Source organism: Vidua chalybeata, chromosome 6 (assembly GCF_026979565.1).
Source record: "Vidua chalybeata isolate OUT-0048 chromosome 6, bVidCha1 merged haplotype, whole genome shotgun sequence".
NCBI classification, from domain to species: domain Eukaryota; kingdom Metazoa; phylum Chordata; class Aves; order Passeriformes; family Viduidae; genus Vidua; species Vidua chalybeata.
The window spans coordinates 56,117,391-56,128,704 of NC_071535.1; the positions used below are offsets into that span (position 1 = coordinate 56,117,391).

Sequence of the window (11,314 nt, forward strand, 5' to 3'; positions counted from 1 at the left end):
ACAGCCAGCAATGGATCCAGGCAAACTCCTAGCAAATAAACACCAGCAAGGCTGAAGCAACACTTTAAAAAATATTTCATTATTTTAAAAAGAAAGCATCTAGAGATTTCCATTTCCCACCACAGCAACAAGTCCAGAAATTCCCAGTGCTGAGGCAGCTTTATTTCCACAATTGCCTGGAGCAGCAATGATTCCCAGGAACACCTCCCCAGTCAGGACAAGCAGGGGTAGATTTCAATGGTATTGATCCGGAGGATGGTCTGGGGGTTTGCAATGACTGAAAAAGAAGGAAAAGGGGGAAAAAAAAATCAGGTAACAGCATAAACCTGGTGCCTACCTCATGCCAGGGCTCCTGCTGGCAGACAGCAGCATTCCATGGAGATGCCAAGGACAGCAGGTCCCAGAGGGCAGCCTGGTCAGGGCTTTACCATCTATCCCATATAAAAACAGCCATAATTCTTCCCTCTCTCAGAGAAGGAAGAGTCATTTGGCAACCAAAACCTGCACAGGACCCTGTTTGGGCTTGCTGGGAGCTGTGATGACACATCCAGTGTTCAAGGCTTTGGGAAGAGACTGGGATTGCTTTCCTGCCCAGGAAGTTTAGGGAACACTGAGGGAATATTAAATCCTCTGTGGGTACACCTGGGAGAGGGGCTGGCCCCTGAGGGGCTCTGGGGACACGGAGAATGAGCCCCGTCCTCAGGTCCTTGTGCTGGGATACCTCCCCTCCCACAGCCAGCAGGGAAGGAAATGTGTCCTTTCCCCCTTACTTTTCTTCCTCTGGAAGTTGTGTCTCCTCCAGAAGCGCATGTTGACCTTGGGCCACGACTCCGTCTTCTCAATCACCGTGGCCTCCACACGGACCAGGTCCTTCCTTAAAAAAGAGTGTTAGAAGCACCAGGTTTTAGTTATTTACGTCCTATCATTGTCACTGCTAGAAATGAAGGAACTATTTTCAAGCTAAGAATGATTTATTGTTTAGATAAACATCAATCTCAGAGGCTGTGAGATTTTAGAGGAGTAAGTATTCGGCCATAGCTCAAGAGCAGTCACAAGTTTCCTTGTTACAAGGTAATATATTAACTTTCTAACTCAATAGACAGTTGCCACAGGGTTTATTTTACTTTTCTAACTTACCACCTTTATTTACTTCTGCTGCACTGCATTGAATTCTTTTATCCAATGGGTTTCTAACTCACAGGTACACATATGTTTTTATTATAACTTTTAACAACTACACCCTTATATTATAAAGGTGTCTTATCACTGTCTTATCAGTACAGTTTCTCACTCACTTAAGGTATATTCTCACCTACAACTATAGAAATATAAGTTGGTTTTTTTTTGTTTGTTTGTTTAATATCTGTGTATTGCATTTTCACATCAATCTAAGCTTCTTTTAAGGCTGTAGATCAAACTTTTTAGTGTCTGTGGAAGTTTCTGTTTTTCTGATTCTCACAAATCCTACTCTTGGGCATCAGGTTTCTGGGAGAAGAGACAAAGGGATAACAGCTCCTGGGAATTCCAGATCCTCCGTGGGAGGAGGGCCACCTGCCCAGGCACAGCCAAAAGCCTCCAGGTGCTGTACCTGGCTCAGGAGAAGTGACAGATCACAACTTCCCTGCCACGTGAGGGATGAGATCATTCCATCAGAGCAGGCAGCAGAGACAGGGACCTGCAGGAACTTGTAAGATTGAGGCAAGATAAATTCCCCTGGCACCTCCAGGTGATCTCATGTGCCCTGCTTTGGTTTTGGCACAGGATGAGCCCATCCCTGCTCCTGGTCACCAAGAAATCCTTCCTCCCCCTCTAAAGTATCACAGACAGCTGGAAGAAAATCTTACCTTGTTGGAAACACTATAACTTTCCCAATAATTTTTTAATTAATTGTTCTAATGAACCATAAGCAATTTTCCACTGCAGCCTGCATTTAGCAAGGCTTGCAATAAGCTGCTGCTGCTGTGGGCACACAGTTTTGGGGAGAATTACATTAAATTACTGCGTTTTGCTAAAACAACTGTAATCAGCCTTGATATGCTTCAAGGGTCTCAGAAGGTGAGAACCCCCAGGCAGGATCCAGACAGGAGCTTTGGATAGGGGATTTTTAGTCAGCAGCTACAGGGAAGGAGGAGGAGCTGCTCTTCCATGCACAGCACTGCAGAATTCCATTAAAAGCTCGTTAAGTTTGCCACAGGAGGACATTTAAAGACCATTTTGCTGACAAACGGCTCTGTCTGCACTTGAGGGGGGCAGAGGGGGAAGCCCATCCAGCTGAAATTGTTCCAGCAAGGTCACTGGGAGGCCAAAGGCTTCAGACAGCCACCATCTCTTAAAATCCACCCTGGGGGTGTGATTAAATCAGAGATTGGATCCTGGAGCAAACTGATTTATCTGCAGTTAGTGACCAGCTCAGAAGAAAAGAGATATAAAATAATACAGATTTTACAAAACCACCGTGTGACCCCGACATCCCAGCTCTGGGATTTGCTCCAGATCCAGCACCACTGAACTACACACAAACCCTGCAACCCTGAGGGAGGAGGAATCAGAAAGCAAACTGCACTCCAGCGTGGTTTACCACTTTCCTGGATTCAGGGCCCTGATGGGTTCTCTGTGGGACTCAGCTCTAGGAACTTGCTGGCAGGAGGCTGAAGCACAACAGAAACCAACTTGCTGGAGAAGAGCTGGTGGGCAGGACAAGTTCTCAGCAAAACAGAGCCCAAGGAAAAAATAAAAATCTCTAGCAAATGTTTTAGGTATGACTGGAATGACCATAAAAATAAGAAGGGGGTCACACATTTCCCAGAGCCCGACACAGCTGGGCCTGCTGCCTTCAGCAGCAAAATGTTCCACGGATTGGATTTTTGCAGGAGGTGAGAAAAACTCAGGCTGGAACCTCATGGATCTGAGCTGGGCTGAAAGGTGCTGTCAAGAGGCAGAAAAAAGATCCAGGCAAGCCACAAGCCCACAGGATGAGAACTCTTGGATCACAGCTCCAGCTGCCAAGCTCGCTCCCCGCAGGACTGAATCCCAGCCCAGCTGTCTGGGACAAGAACAGGTCCAAAGCCTTTGGCACCTCCACTGCAAAAAGGGCCAGGTAGCAGGAGAAACAGTGAGCTTTCCTAGAGGGAAAATTCCCATCAGCTCTGTTTTGTCTAGAAATAAGCCAAACTTTCCCTGCACTCGTGCCTAACGCGGGCTCCAGCCGCTGTGCCAGCCGGGCAGGCAGCAACTTGGACAAACACGGAGCCCAGCGGATTCCAGAGCAGGAGCCAGCCAGAAGCTCCCAGAATAGCCTCCAGCATGCAGATGTGGTGTGTTAGGATTTAAAGAAGTGTCATCCTGGGAGGTACCAGAGGAACAGAGCCTGTCCAGCTGTCCCAAACAGGACACATTTGGGAGCCCACAGGAAGCGGCTCCGGTGAAGTGTCTCGGGCTGTGAGCACTCACCGGGTGTTATTTATACAACAACAGGAACACAGAACTGCCTCTCTTCTCATCCAGCCCCTCCTCTCCTCCCCAGAGTGTCTTGGGTTAGGGGATTGTGTGAGAGAACAGCAGTGCACATTGCTGGTGACACCCTTTTCCCGTCCCCCTTCTCCTTTTCCTCATCCTGTATCGGAGAGCTGGGATTTGGGTGGTTCCCTGCAGCTCACAGGGTGATGGCATCTCCCCCATAGCCTTCACTCTTCCTGGCCAGCCTCTTCCTCCTCCCACTGATTCCCTTCAGTCAAAGGCCCTGGAGGCCAGGCCAGATGTGCAGCCTGGTCTGCCTCAAGCAGCTGCCAACACTTCCCACACCCTCAAAGCACCTGCAGGAGCCAATAGCTGGTTTTCTTCCTGTCCTGGAGCTCCTGGCTATCCCCATGCCAAATCCAGCACAAAGAGCTGCCAACAACCACCCCAGGGCCCCTGGATCAGCTGGGGAAGGAAGTTGCTCCTTAGCTGCCTGACATGGCACATCCCAAAGCGAAAAGCCCCTTTCTAGTCTAGTGAGATTCCCCTTCCTAAAGCCTTCCCCACAGGCCATATCTGGCAGTAACTCAAGAAAATTCTGATGATCTGCTATTCCAAATCCACTTCCAGTGCTGCTACAAGGACTGGCAGCTTCCAGAATCTGGTCCAACACAGGGACCTGAAGCAGGTACCACTCAAGCCATGTTATCACTGCACAAATAACTCCTAAATACCACTAGCAGTAACACCTGGCCCACACCCGCCTTCCTTTTGGGAAGGAAAAGACTGAGAAACCAGGGGCTCTTTACAGTAAGTCCTACAGCAGTGAGATGGAGGCAGTGCCAAGGGATCAACTTCTCCCAAATTCTGTGACTGCTGGATTGTGTGATTAAGAGGATGGGAAAAATTAGGAACACTGAAATTAGGGTTAAGGCTTGCTGGAGTAAGTCAATGGCAAAGGGAAAAGGGTTAAAAACCCAATTTAAGGGACTAAGGAAAAGGATTTCTGGCTTATTTCAAGATGACTACCATCAAAATCACAGTAGGAGGGTAGAGATGTTGAAGAGCAACATGTCCTGGTAGTCTGTGCAAGAAGGAAAAGATCCCACTGAGGTGAATACCCACGAGCTACCTCAGAGCTGAGACCTGCTGCCTTCCCAGCACTGGGGTGGGGGAGAGCCACCAGAGGCTGATGAGTTGTTTTACTGGGGATTCTTTCAAAAGCCTGGGATCAAAGTTAGTGCTGATAAATCCCAATTTCAGGGACTGCAGAGCCCTGAAGCCACAATTAAGTACAAAAATGTCATATAATTTCTTTATGAAGCATCTTACCCCAGCAGAGGCCTTCCAATGAGCGTGAAGTCATCAGCACCAACCAGCAAAACCTAGGGGAAATAAATCAGGCACAAATCACTGCTCATTGTCCTGGCAGAAATGCAAACAAGACCTTTCAAATTCTACAGTCATAAAGGAGTCAAACTGCTTCAAACCAGGCCTTCCCACATTTCAAACCTGACACTAACTGGAGGGGTAGTGAGGAAAGCTGCTAACAGGCTGCAGACAGAGCCATTACTCTTCCAGAGAGCTCATCCCACTCCAACAGGCTGCAGAAGTATCTTTCTCCATGATCAGAACACACTGAACCTCTCTGTCCTGGCTTACCAGCAGCCATAAAAAATATGAAAAGCAATCAGGGAAGAAGAATAACCTGCTCGTGTGGGATCTGGACAAATGGCAGCTCCTAAACTGTTGGATTTTTACAGCAATTGCTACAAATCCCAGTGGAGAAACAATTCCCTCATTCTCCTCTGTAAGGCCTCCAGATGGGGGAATAAAGAAATGAACATCTGGGGCTCACCAGCCCCTGCTGTTTTGGGGCATTTCAGCCACACCTAAAGGAACAGGCAGGATAGGAGAGGATATAGTAGGAAGAGGCTGCATTTCACTGAAATCATCGAGTTTGGAAAAAATCTTCAAGGTCATGGAGTCCAACCATCAAACCCAGCACTCCCATAATCTTCCCTAAACCATGTCCTCCAGGTGCCACATCCGGAGCCACTTCTCCCAGGGCTGCCTCACAAATCCTCTGGCAGCACTTAAAAACCACACAGAATTGGTCATGAGAAGTCCTGGCTTTTGTTTTAGACAAAAAAAAAAAAAAAAAAAAAAAAACCAAAAAAAAAAAAAAAAAAAAACCAAAAACAAAACAAAACACCACACCAAAACAAAACAAACAAAAAAAAAAAACAACCAAACAAAAAAACAATAACAACAACGAAAAACCTCAAGGGCTCTTGTGTTCAGGCAAATTTTCTCCTTCACTCCCATCTAGACTTTTGCATTCTGAGCTGGATACACCACAGAAATCCCTCCTCTCTGCTGGACACAGGGATGTGGGACACACCTGAGGACATCCCTAAAAAGCTGCTTCAAAACTGGGCTTCAATGCAATGGACAAGCACAAAAACTCTGCAGCTCTCCTGAATTACTTGCTTAGCTCTAACAAACAACACGAAGGTGAAGCCAACAGAATCCCACTCCACAATATTTCCCTTCAGTCTGGATTAATGAGCCTCTGCAAGTCCCTGCTGGTTGTCCAAGGCTGAGGATAAAGATATTAATTGGATCTTGGCAATTCTCCCCTCCATGCCCCATCTTTCTGCCTCCACCCAGCGCAGCACGATAAGGATCTTGCAGAGCCCGGAGGAGTTTACAATCCCTCTGGGAGACCTGCAAGGAATTAGGAGGTTGGACTGGATGATCTTAGAGGTCTTTTCCAGCCTAAATGATTCTGTGATCTGGGGGGCTGGAGTCTCAAGGCAAACACAGGCTTTCACTGCTGGCTCTGGAAACAACAACTGTCATTTTCTTTTTTTGGAAGGAGTTAGGACAACAAAAATCTGTCTCCCCACAGAGTCTGGCAAGATTCACTCCAGCCCTGTTGAACAGAAATCACAGTAACATCTGAAACTGGAACAAAACTAAGAGAATTGGAACAAAACAAAGGGCTGGAATGAAGGTGGGAGACCCCCAGGAGCACTTTAGGACTTGGCATTAAAACCAATGATGGGTTTTGCCTCCAGGAATGTTTGCAGGGAACCTGCTCTGGCTTTTTCACCTTTTCCATCCGGATTCGGTCTCCACACTCAGCCTCCAGGACATTGTCCATCATGATGAGGTCTTCACTGGTGATTTTCCACTGCTTGCTGGCAAAGTGGACGACGGCGAAGAGGCGCCCGTACTGCCCCGCCGAGATCAGCCCATTCACCTTCCGCACCACTTCTGCTGGCAAACAGCGGGCCAGGATCAGGGCAGCACACCCAGAGAGCTGGGAAGGGCTGGGAAAACTCACCCAGCCACCCTGCTCTCCCCCCAGCACTCTTATCTCCTGAGAATCTTTGAGCAAGGATCAACAGCAGTGTTGCTTCCCAGATGTGTGAGCCTCCCTTTCTTAAAATTAATGATTTATTTGTATTTTAGGTGCTGGCAAAGCCAGACATAAGTAAACATTTTGTATACACTGTGCAGCTTCTCTACACTGCTGACTCTCAGCCCGTTCCTCAGGCATCCCAAAATATACTGTACTTGGATATAAAGCATTCCAGAAAAGAGCTCTTGTCCATGCACCCTGTGTTTGGAGGAAATTCCCTCCATTTCCAAGTCATATGCAGTCAGCCCAGGGCTCTGAGTAGTGCCTAAAGCACACAGGAACATCGGGAAGAGCTTGGCAGAGTACCGGGGAAGAGACTTCCAGCACATGGCAAAGCCTGGCCGCAGAAATTGTACCTGCAGCAAGGACAAGAGAGACCTGTCCCTCGCTCTTTCCCAGAAAAAACTCTTCCCACATGCATGCAGAGTGCTGCCAGGAGCAGGACAGATCCCAGAGACCAGGTCCTGCACATGGACAAACTCCATTCCCTGTGATCAGCTTCCTGGGCAGTGAATCCAACCCCAGTTTTTATGGGAACACCAAAAGGTGTTGCTCCCTGACACCATCCCACTGCCAAACAGCAGCTTCCCACCCTCCTGAGCTGCTCAGAAAAACACATTAAAAAGTGGCTGAATAACTTTTGTTTTCTTTCTTGGAATGCAAACAGAACATCCCTTTGGGACAGACAGGAATCCAACAGCCAGGCAAACCCAACCCAGTCCTTACAGGAATGCTTGGAAAAGGTCCAAGCTTCAAGCCCTAGGATACAAACTCAAAGGTAGAGGTAGGAACACAAATTATTTGCAGGGCAAGAGCTGCTGCACTTCCCACCAGCATGAGGAGTTGCTGATAACTCTTCCAACACCTCCAGTGCCAGGAAACATCAAGTGATTGCTGGCTTGGATCTCAGCACCATGTGGAGAGACCCATCCTAAAATATCCGGGGCTGTTTCCACAGCCAGCAGGAGGCAAAACTGAAAAGCTCCTGCTGCTGTTCCCTTGGATAAGCACAGCCAGGAGATAAGGATGCAGTGCTCAGCAGCAGCAGGAGGCAATGGCATGGGAGCAGGATGGCACCAATCCCTGAGGATGGGACCCTGCTCCCCACAGGGCTGGCAGGGAGCAGTTTGTGGTTCACTGCTGGGTTGTTTCACGCGCAGGGACAGGCACCCATCTGTCACTTGCGTGATTATTGATACTTGACTTTTTATCACAGAGCAGAGAAAAAGCAGGGTCAAAACAGGCCAGCAGGAGATGTGGAGCAGGAGGCTCTCTCCAAAGCACATCCCTCAGTTAGGGACACACTCCAGCCACATGATGGGGGACACGTGCAGGAAGGTGAGCTCAGCTCTTCTTGTCAACCTTGTCACCCAGCCCAGAGCACTGAGTGCCAGGTCCGGTCATTCCTTGGACTTCCCCAGGGGTGGGGACTCCAAACCTCCCTGGGCAGCCCCTTCCAGTGCTTGACAGCCCTTTCCAGGAAGAAATTCCTCCTGATGTCCAACTTGACTCTTCCCTGGCACAGCCTGAGGCTGTTTCCTCTCACCCAGCAGTCCTGACAAGCTGAGGGGACAGGGACACAACCCTCAATGTTCTGTCACGCTCATCCCACCTCTGCAGGTCTGTCCTGTGCCCACCATCCAACTGCTCCTGCTGGCTGGATGTTCTGTTTCATGCACCAAAATACACCAGCTCTCCGTGTGCCCACCATCCAACTGCTCCTGCTGGCTTTGACTTAGCCAGTGAATGGAAAATAACTCGTTTCTCCTGCCCAAAATGCTTCTCTCATGCTTTAATTTTTTTAATATATTGTTTCATGCCACACATCACATCAGGTAAGCTTCCTCTGGGAGCGTGATAAGCTGACCTAAACTAAGGAGAAATCACATTGTACCCAAATCTCCCAAACCTGGAGAGCAGCTGGAGCACAATATCAGCGACACTAAAACTTGTGAGAAAGGAAATTGAAAAAAATAAGAAGTGAAGAACACATACTTCCAACTGAAGACATTTATGCCCAATCAGGCCTCGAGGCAGTGCTGGAAGACCAGATTTGAGACCTTTACCTGCATGATACTTGGCTTCTTCCACTGGATCTGGAAGTTTCACTTCAGGCCATGGGGGCGAAGTCAGGGAAGTTCTGGCAACAAGTCTGTGAAGGACAAGGTAAAATACACTGCAGCAAACAGATACTGCCAAGAGATGGAAAACAGGGAGAGGAGAGAAGAAAAAAGGAGATGGAGTAGAAATGGATATTACTCACAAACATCCAACCAAAAAGGCATCAGATTACAGTTAACAATTAGGCAAGAATCTACAATAGCACAAAAGCAATCTTAGATATAAAGAGGAGAGAGACTTGCCATGGAAAACTCCATGAGATGAACATGAAAGGCTGTGGTTTCTGAAATCTGAAAACTTAGTAGATTTTGCAAATATCATCCCAAAATAAAAAGCAAATACCATCCCTCTGAGCAGTGGGCAGTTCAGGTTTTCCTGCATGCAGAAATCCACACTTTGCCTAAGCAACACAGGATGCACCAAATGCATAAAATATTCAGGAATAAACATGAGATGTAGTGGAAAAAAGCAAAATGGACTCAAAATCCTTTGCAATGATTGATTCATTCTGTAACCCTGAGCCAAACATCCCAAAGGGCTTTAATTCAACAGGAACTGCAAGCACCTGTGAGTACACAGCCACAGGCACCGAGGCCTCACGGGCTTTAGTGAGGATTTTGGGTGCTGCATCACCCAGGCAGAGATCCAAGGATCTCTGATCCTTGAGGATGAGCAGGAAGAGGGAACAGTACATCCTGCCATCCTCCCCGGCAGGAATCCTCTGCTCCTGCAGTGTCCCCTCCTGGTCACAGCCAGCAGCAGCTCAGTCCTGCAGGAGATCTCGGCATAGGGAATGGAATAAAGGCACAAGAGGTCCCAAAGGGCTGGAAAAAGCAAAGCCTGAAGGTGCCATTGGAAGAGGTGTCACAGGATTCCTGAATGGTTTACCTTGGAAAGGATGTTAAAGCTCATCCAGTCACAACCCAAGGCAGGGACATTTCCCATCCCGACCAGGTGCACCAAGCCCTGTTCAACCAGGCCTTGAACATTTCCAGGGATGGAACAAAAAAAAAAAAAACAAACAACAAAACAAAACAAAACAAAACAAAAAAAAAAAACAAAAAAAAAAACCACCACAAAAAATGAAGGGAAGCATCCTTCTAGGTAAGGTGACTGAAGGTAGGCAGAGCCCAAAACTTTGGGGAGTGACCAAGGGGCAGCCAAGTCTCCTTCCCAGAGGAAAACCAGCTGCCCTCCCCAGCCTTCTGAAGCAGGCCAGCATTCCAGGTGGAAGAGGCAAAGTGACAGATGTGTGACATTACCCTGCCTGCGGGGATGAGCTCTGGGAACTCCGGTGCCGGACCGCAGCCCAAAGCAGCGAGGCTGAAAGGGAGAAAAAAGAGAATTAAACACAGGCAGCAGCTGCTGGGCTTTTGCAGAATTCCAGAATCATTCAGGATGGAAAAGTCCTCCAAGACCATCAAGTCCAACCTGTGACTGGTCACCACGTTGTCACCCAGCCCAGAGCACCGAGTGCCACGTCCAGCCATTCCTGGGGCACCTCCAGGGATGGGAACTCCAGCACCTCCCTGGGCAGCCCCTTCCCAGCCCTGGAGGAGATTGATAAAGCCCCTACTCCCTCCCATGCCTTGGATTTTGCTGAAGGGCTTATGCCAAGGTGGAGAGAACTGTGTACAGCTGATTCTCCTTTCTGTTAACGCTCCCTGGCTTTCGGGCTGCTCCTGCCGATGCTGGGAAAGACCTGGATCCCTTCGGCCTCTGGAAGAGCGCCAGAGCTCATCCTGCAGCCGCAGGGCAGGGATACCCAGGGACCAGGAGGCAGCAGTGGGAATCCTGACCTTGTCAGCCTCCTTCCTCCCCTCCTCCCATCCCAGCAGCTGGCAGAGCACAGCCCCTCCATCCTTCCTTTCCTCCCAGCAGAGCATCTTCCTTCCTTCATTCTTTCTTTCCTTCCTTCCCAGCAGCAGCAAGCAGAGCTCCTTCCTTCCTTCCCTCCACCCCAGCAGCAGGCAGAGCATTTTCCTTTCCTTCCCAGCAGCAGGCAGGGCTCCTTGCTTCCTTCCTTCTTTCCTTCCTTCCTTTCCCCCCCGCAGCAGCAACAGCCCAGTCCGTCCGTCCTTTCCAGCAGCAGTCAGAGCTCCTTCCTTTCCTTTCTTCCCCACTTCCCAGCAGCAGGCAGAGCTCCTTCCTTCCTCCCTGCTTTCCCTGCCGGCGGCAGGGGCAGGGATTGTTCCTCCCTGCCGCCCGTCCCTGCTCCCGCTCCCCGCTCACCTCCCGCCCGCCGCGCTCGCGCCGCCGCCATCGCGGTGACCTCGCGCCGGACGCGGAACCGCGGGGGCGGGGCCT

General features: G+C 49.2%; 1 protein-coding gene across 2 annotated transcripts; it reads right to left on the reverse strand.

The window, feature by feature from the left end:
* Nucleotides 1–58: 58 nt before the first annotated feature.
* On the reverse strand, nucleotides 59–11,297 carry MRPL21 (mitochondrial ribosomal protein L21). Of its 2 annotated transcripts, none has more exons than XM_053944551.1 (7): nucleotides 11,240–11,297; nucleotides 10,270–10,330; nucleotides 8,953–9,038; nucleotides 6,575–6,738; nucleotides 4,789–4,841; nucleotides 771–874; nucleotides 59–277 (listed from the first exon to the last, which is right to left on the reverse strand). In XM_053944551.1, the coding sequence occupies exons 1-7, from the start codon at nucleotides 11,268–11,270 to the stop codon at nucleotides 213–215; spliced, it is 564 nt and encodes a 187-aa protein (XP_053800526.1). In that variant the 5' UTR covers nucleotides 11,271–11,297; the 3' UTR covers nucleotides 59–212. The 2 variants fall into 2 exon arrangements, with proteins under 2 accessions (XP_053800526.1, XP_053800525.1); XM_053944550.1 differs by having other exon boundaries at nucleotides 6,575–6,741.
* Nucleotides 11,298–11,314: the final 17 nt, after the last annotated feature.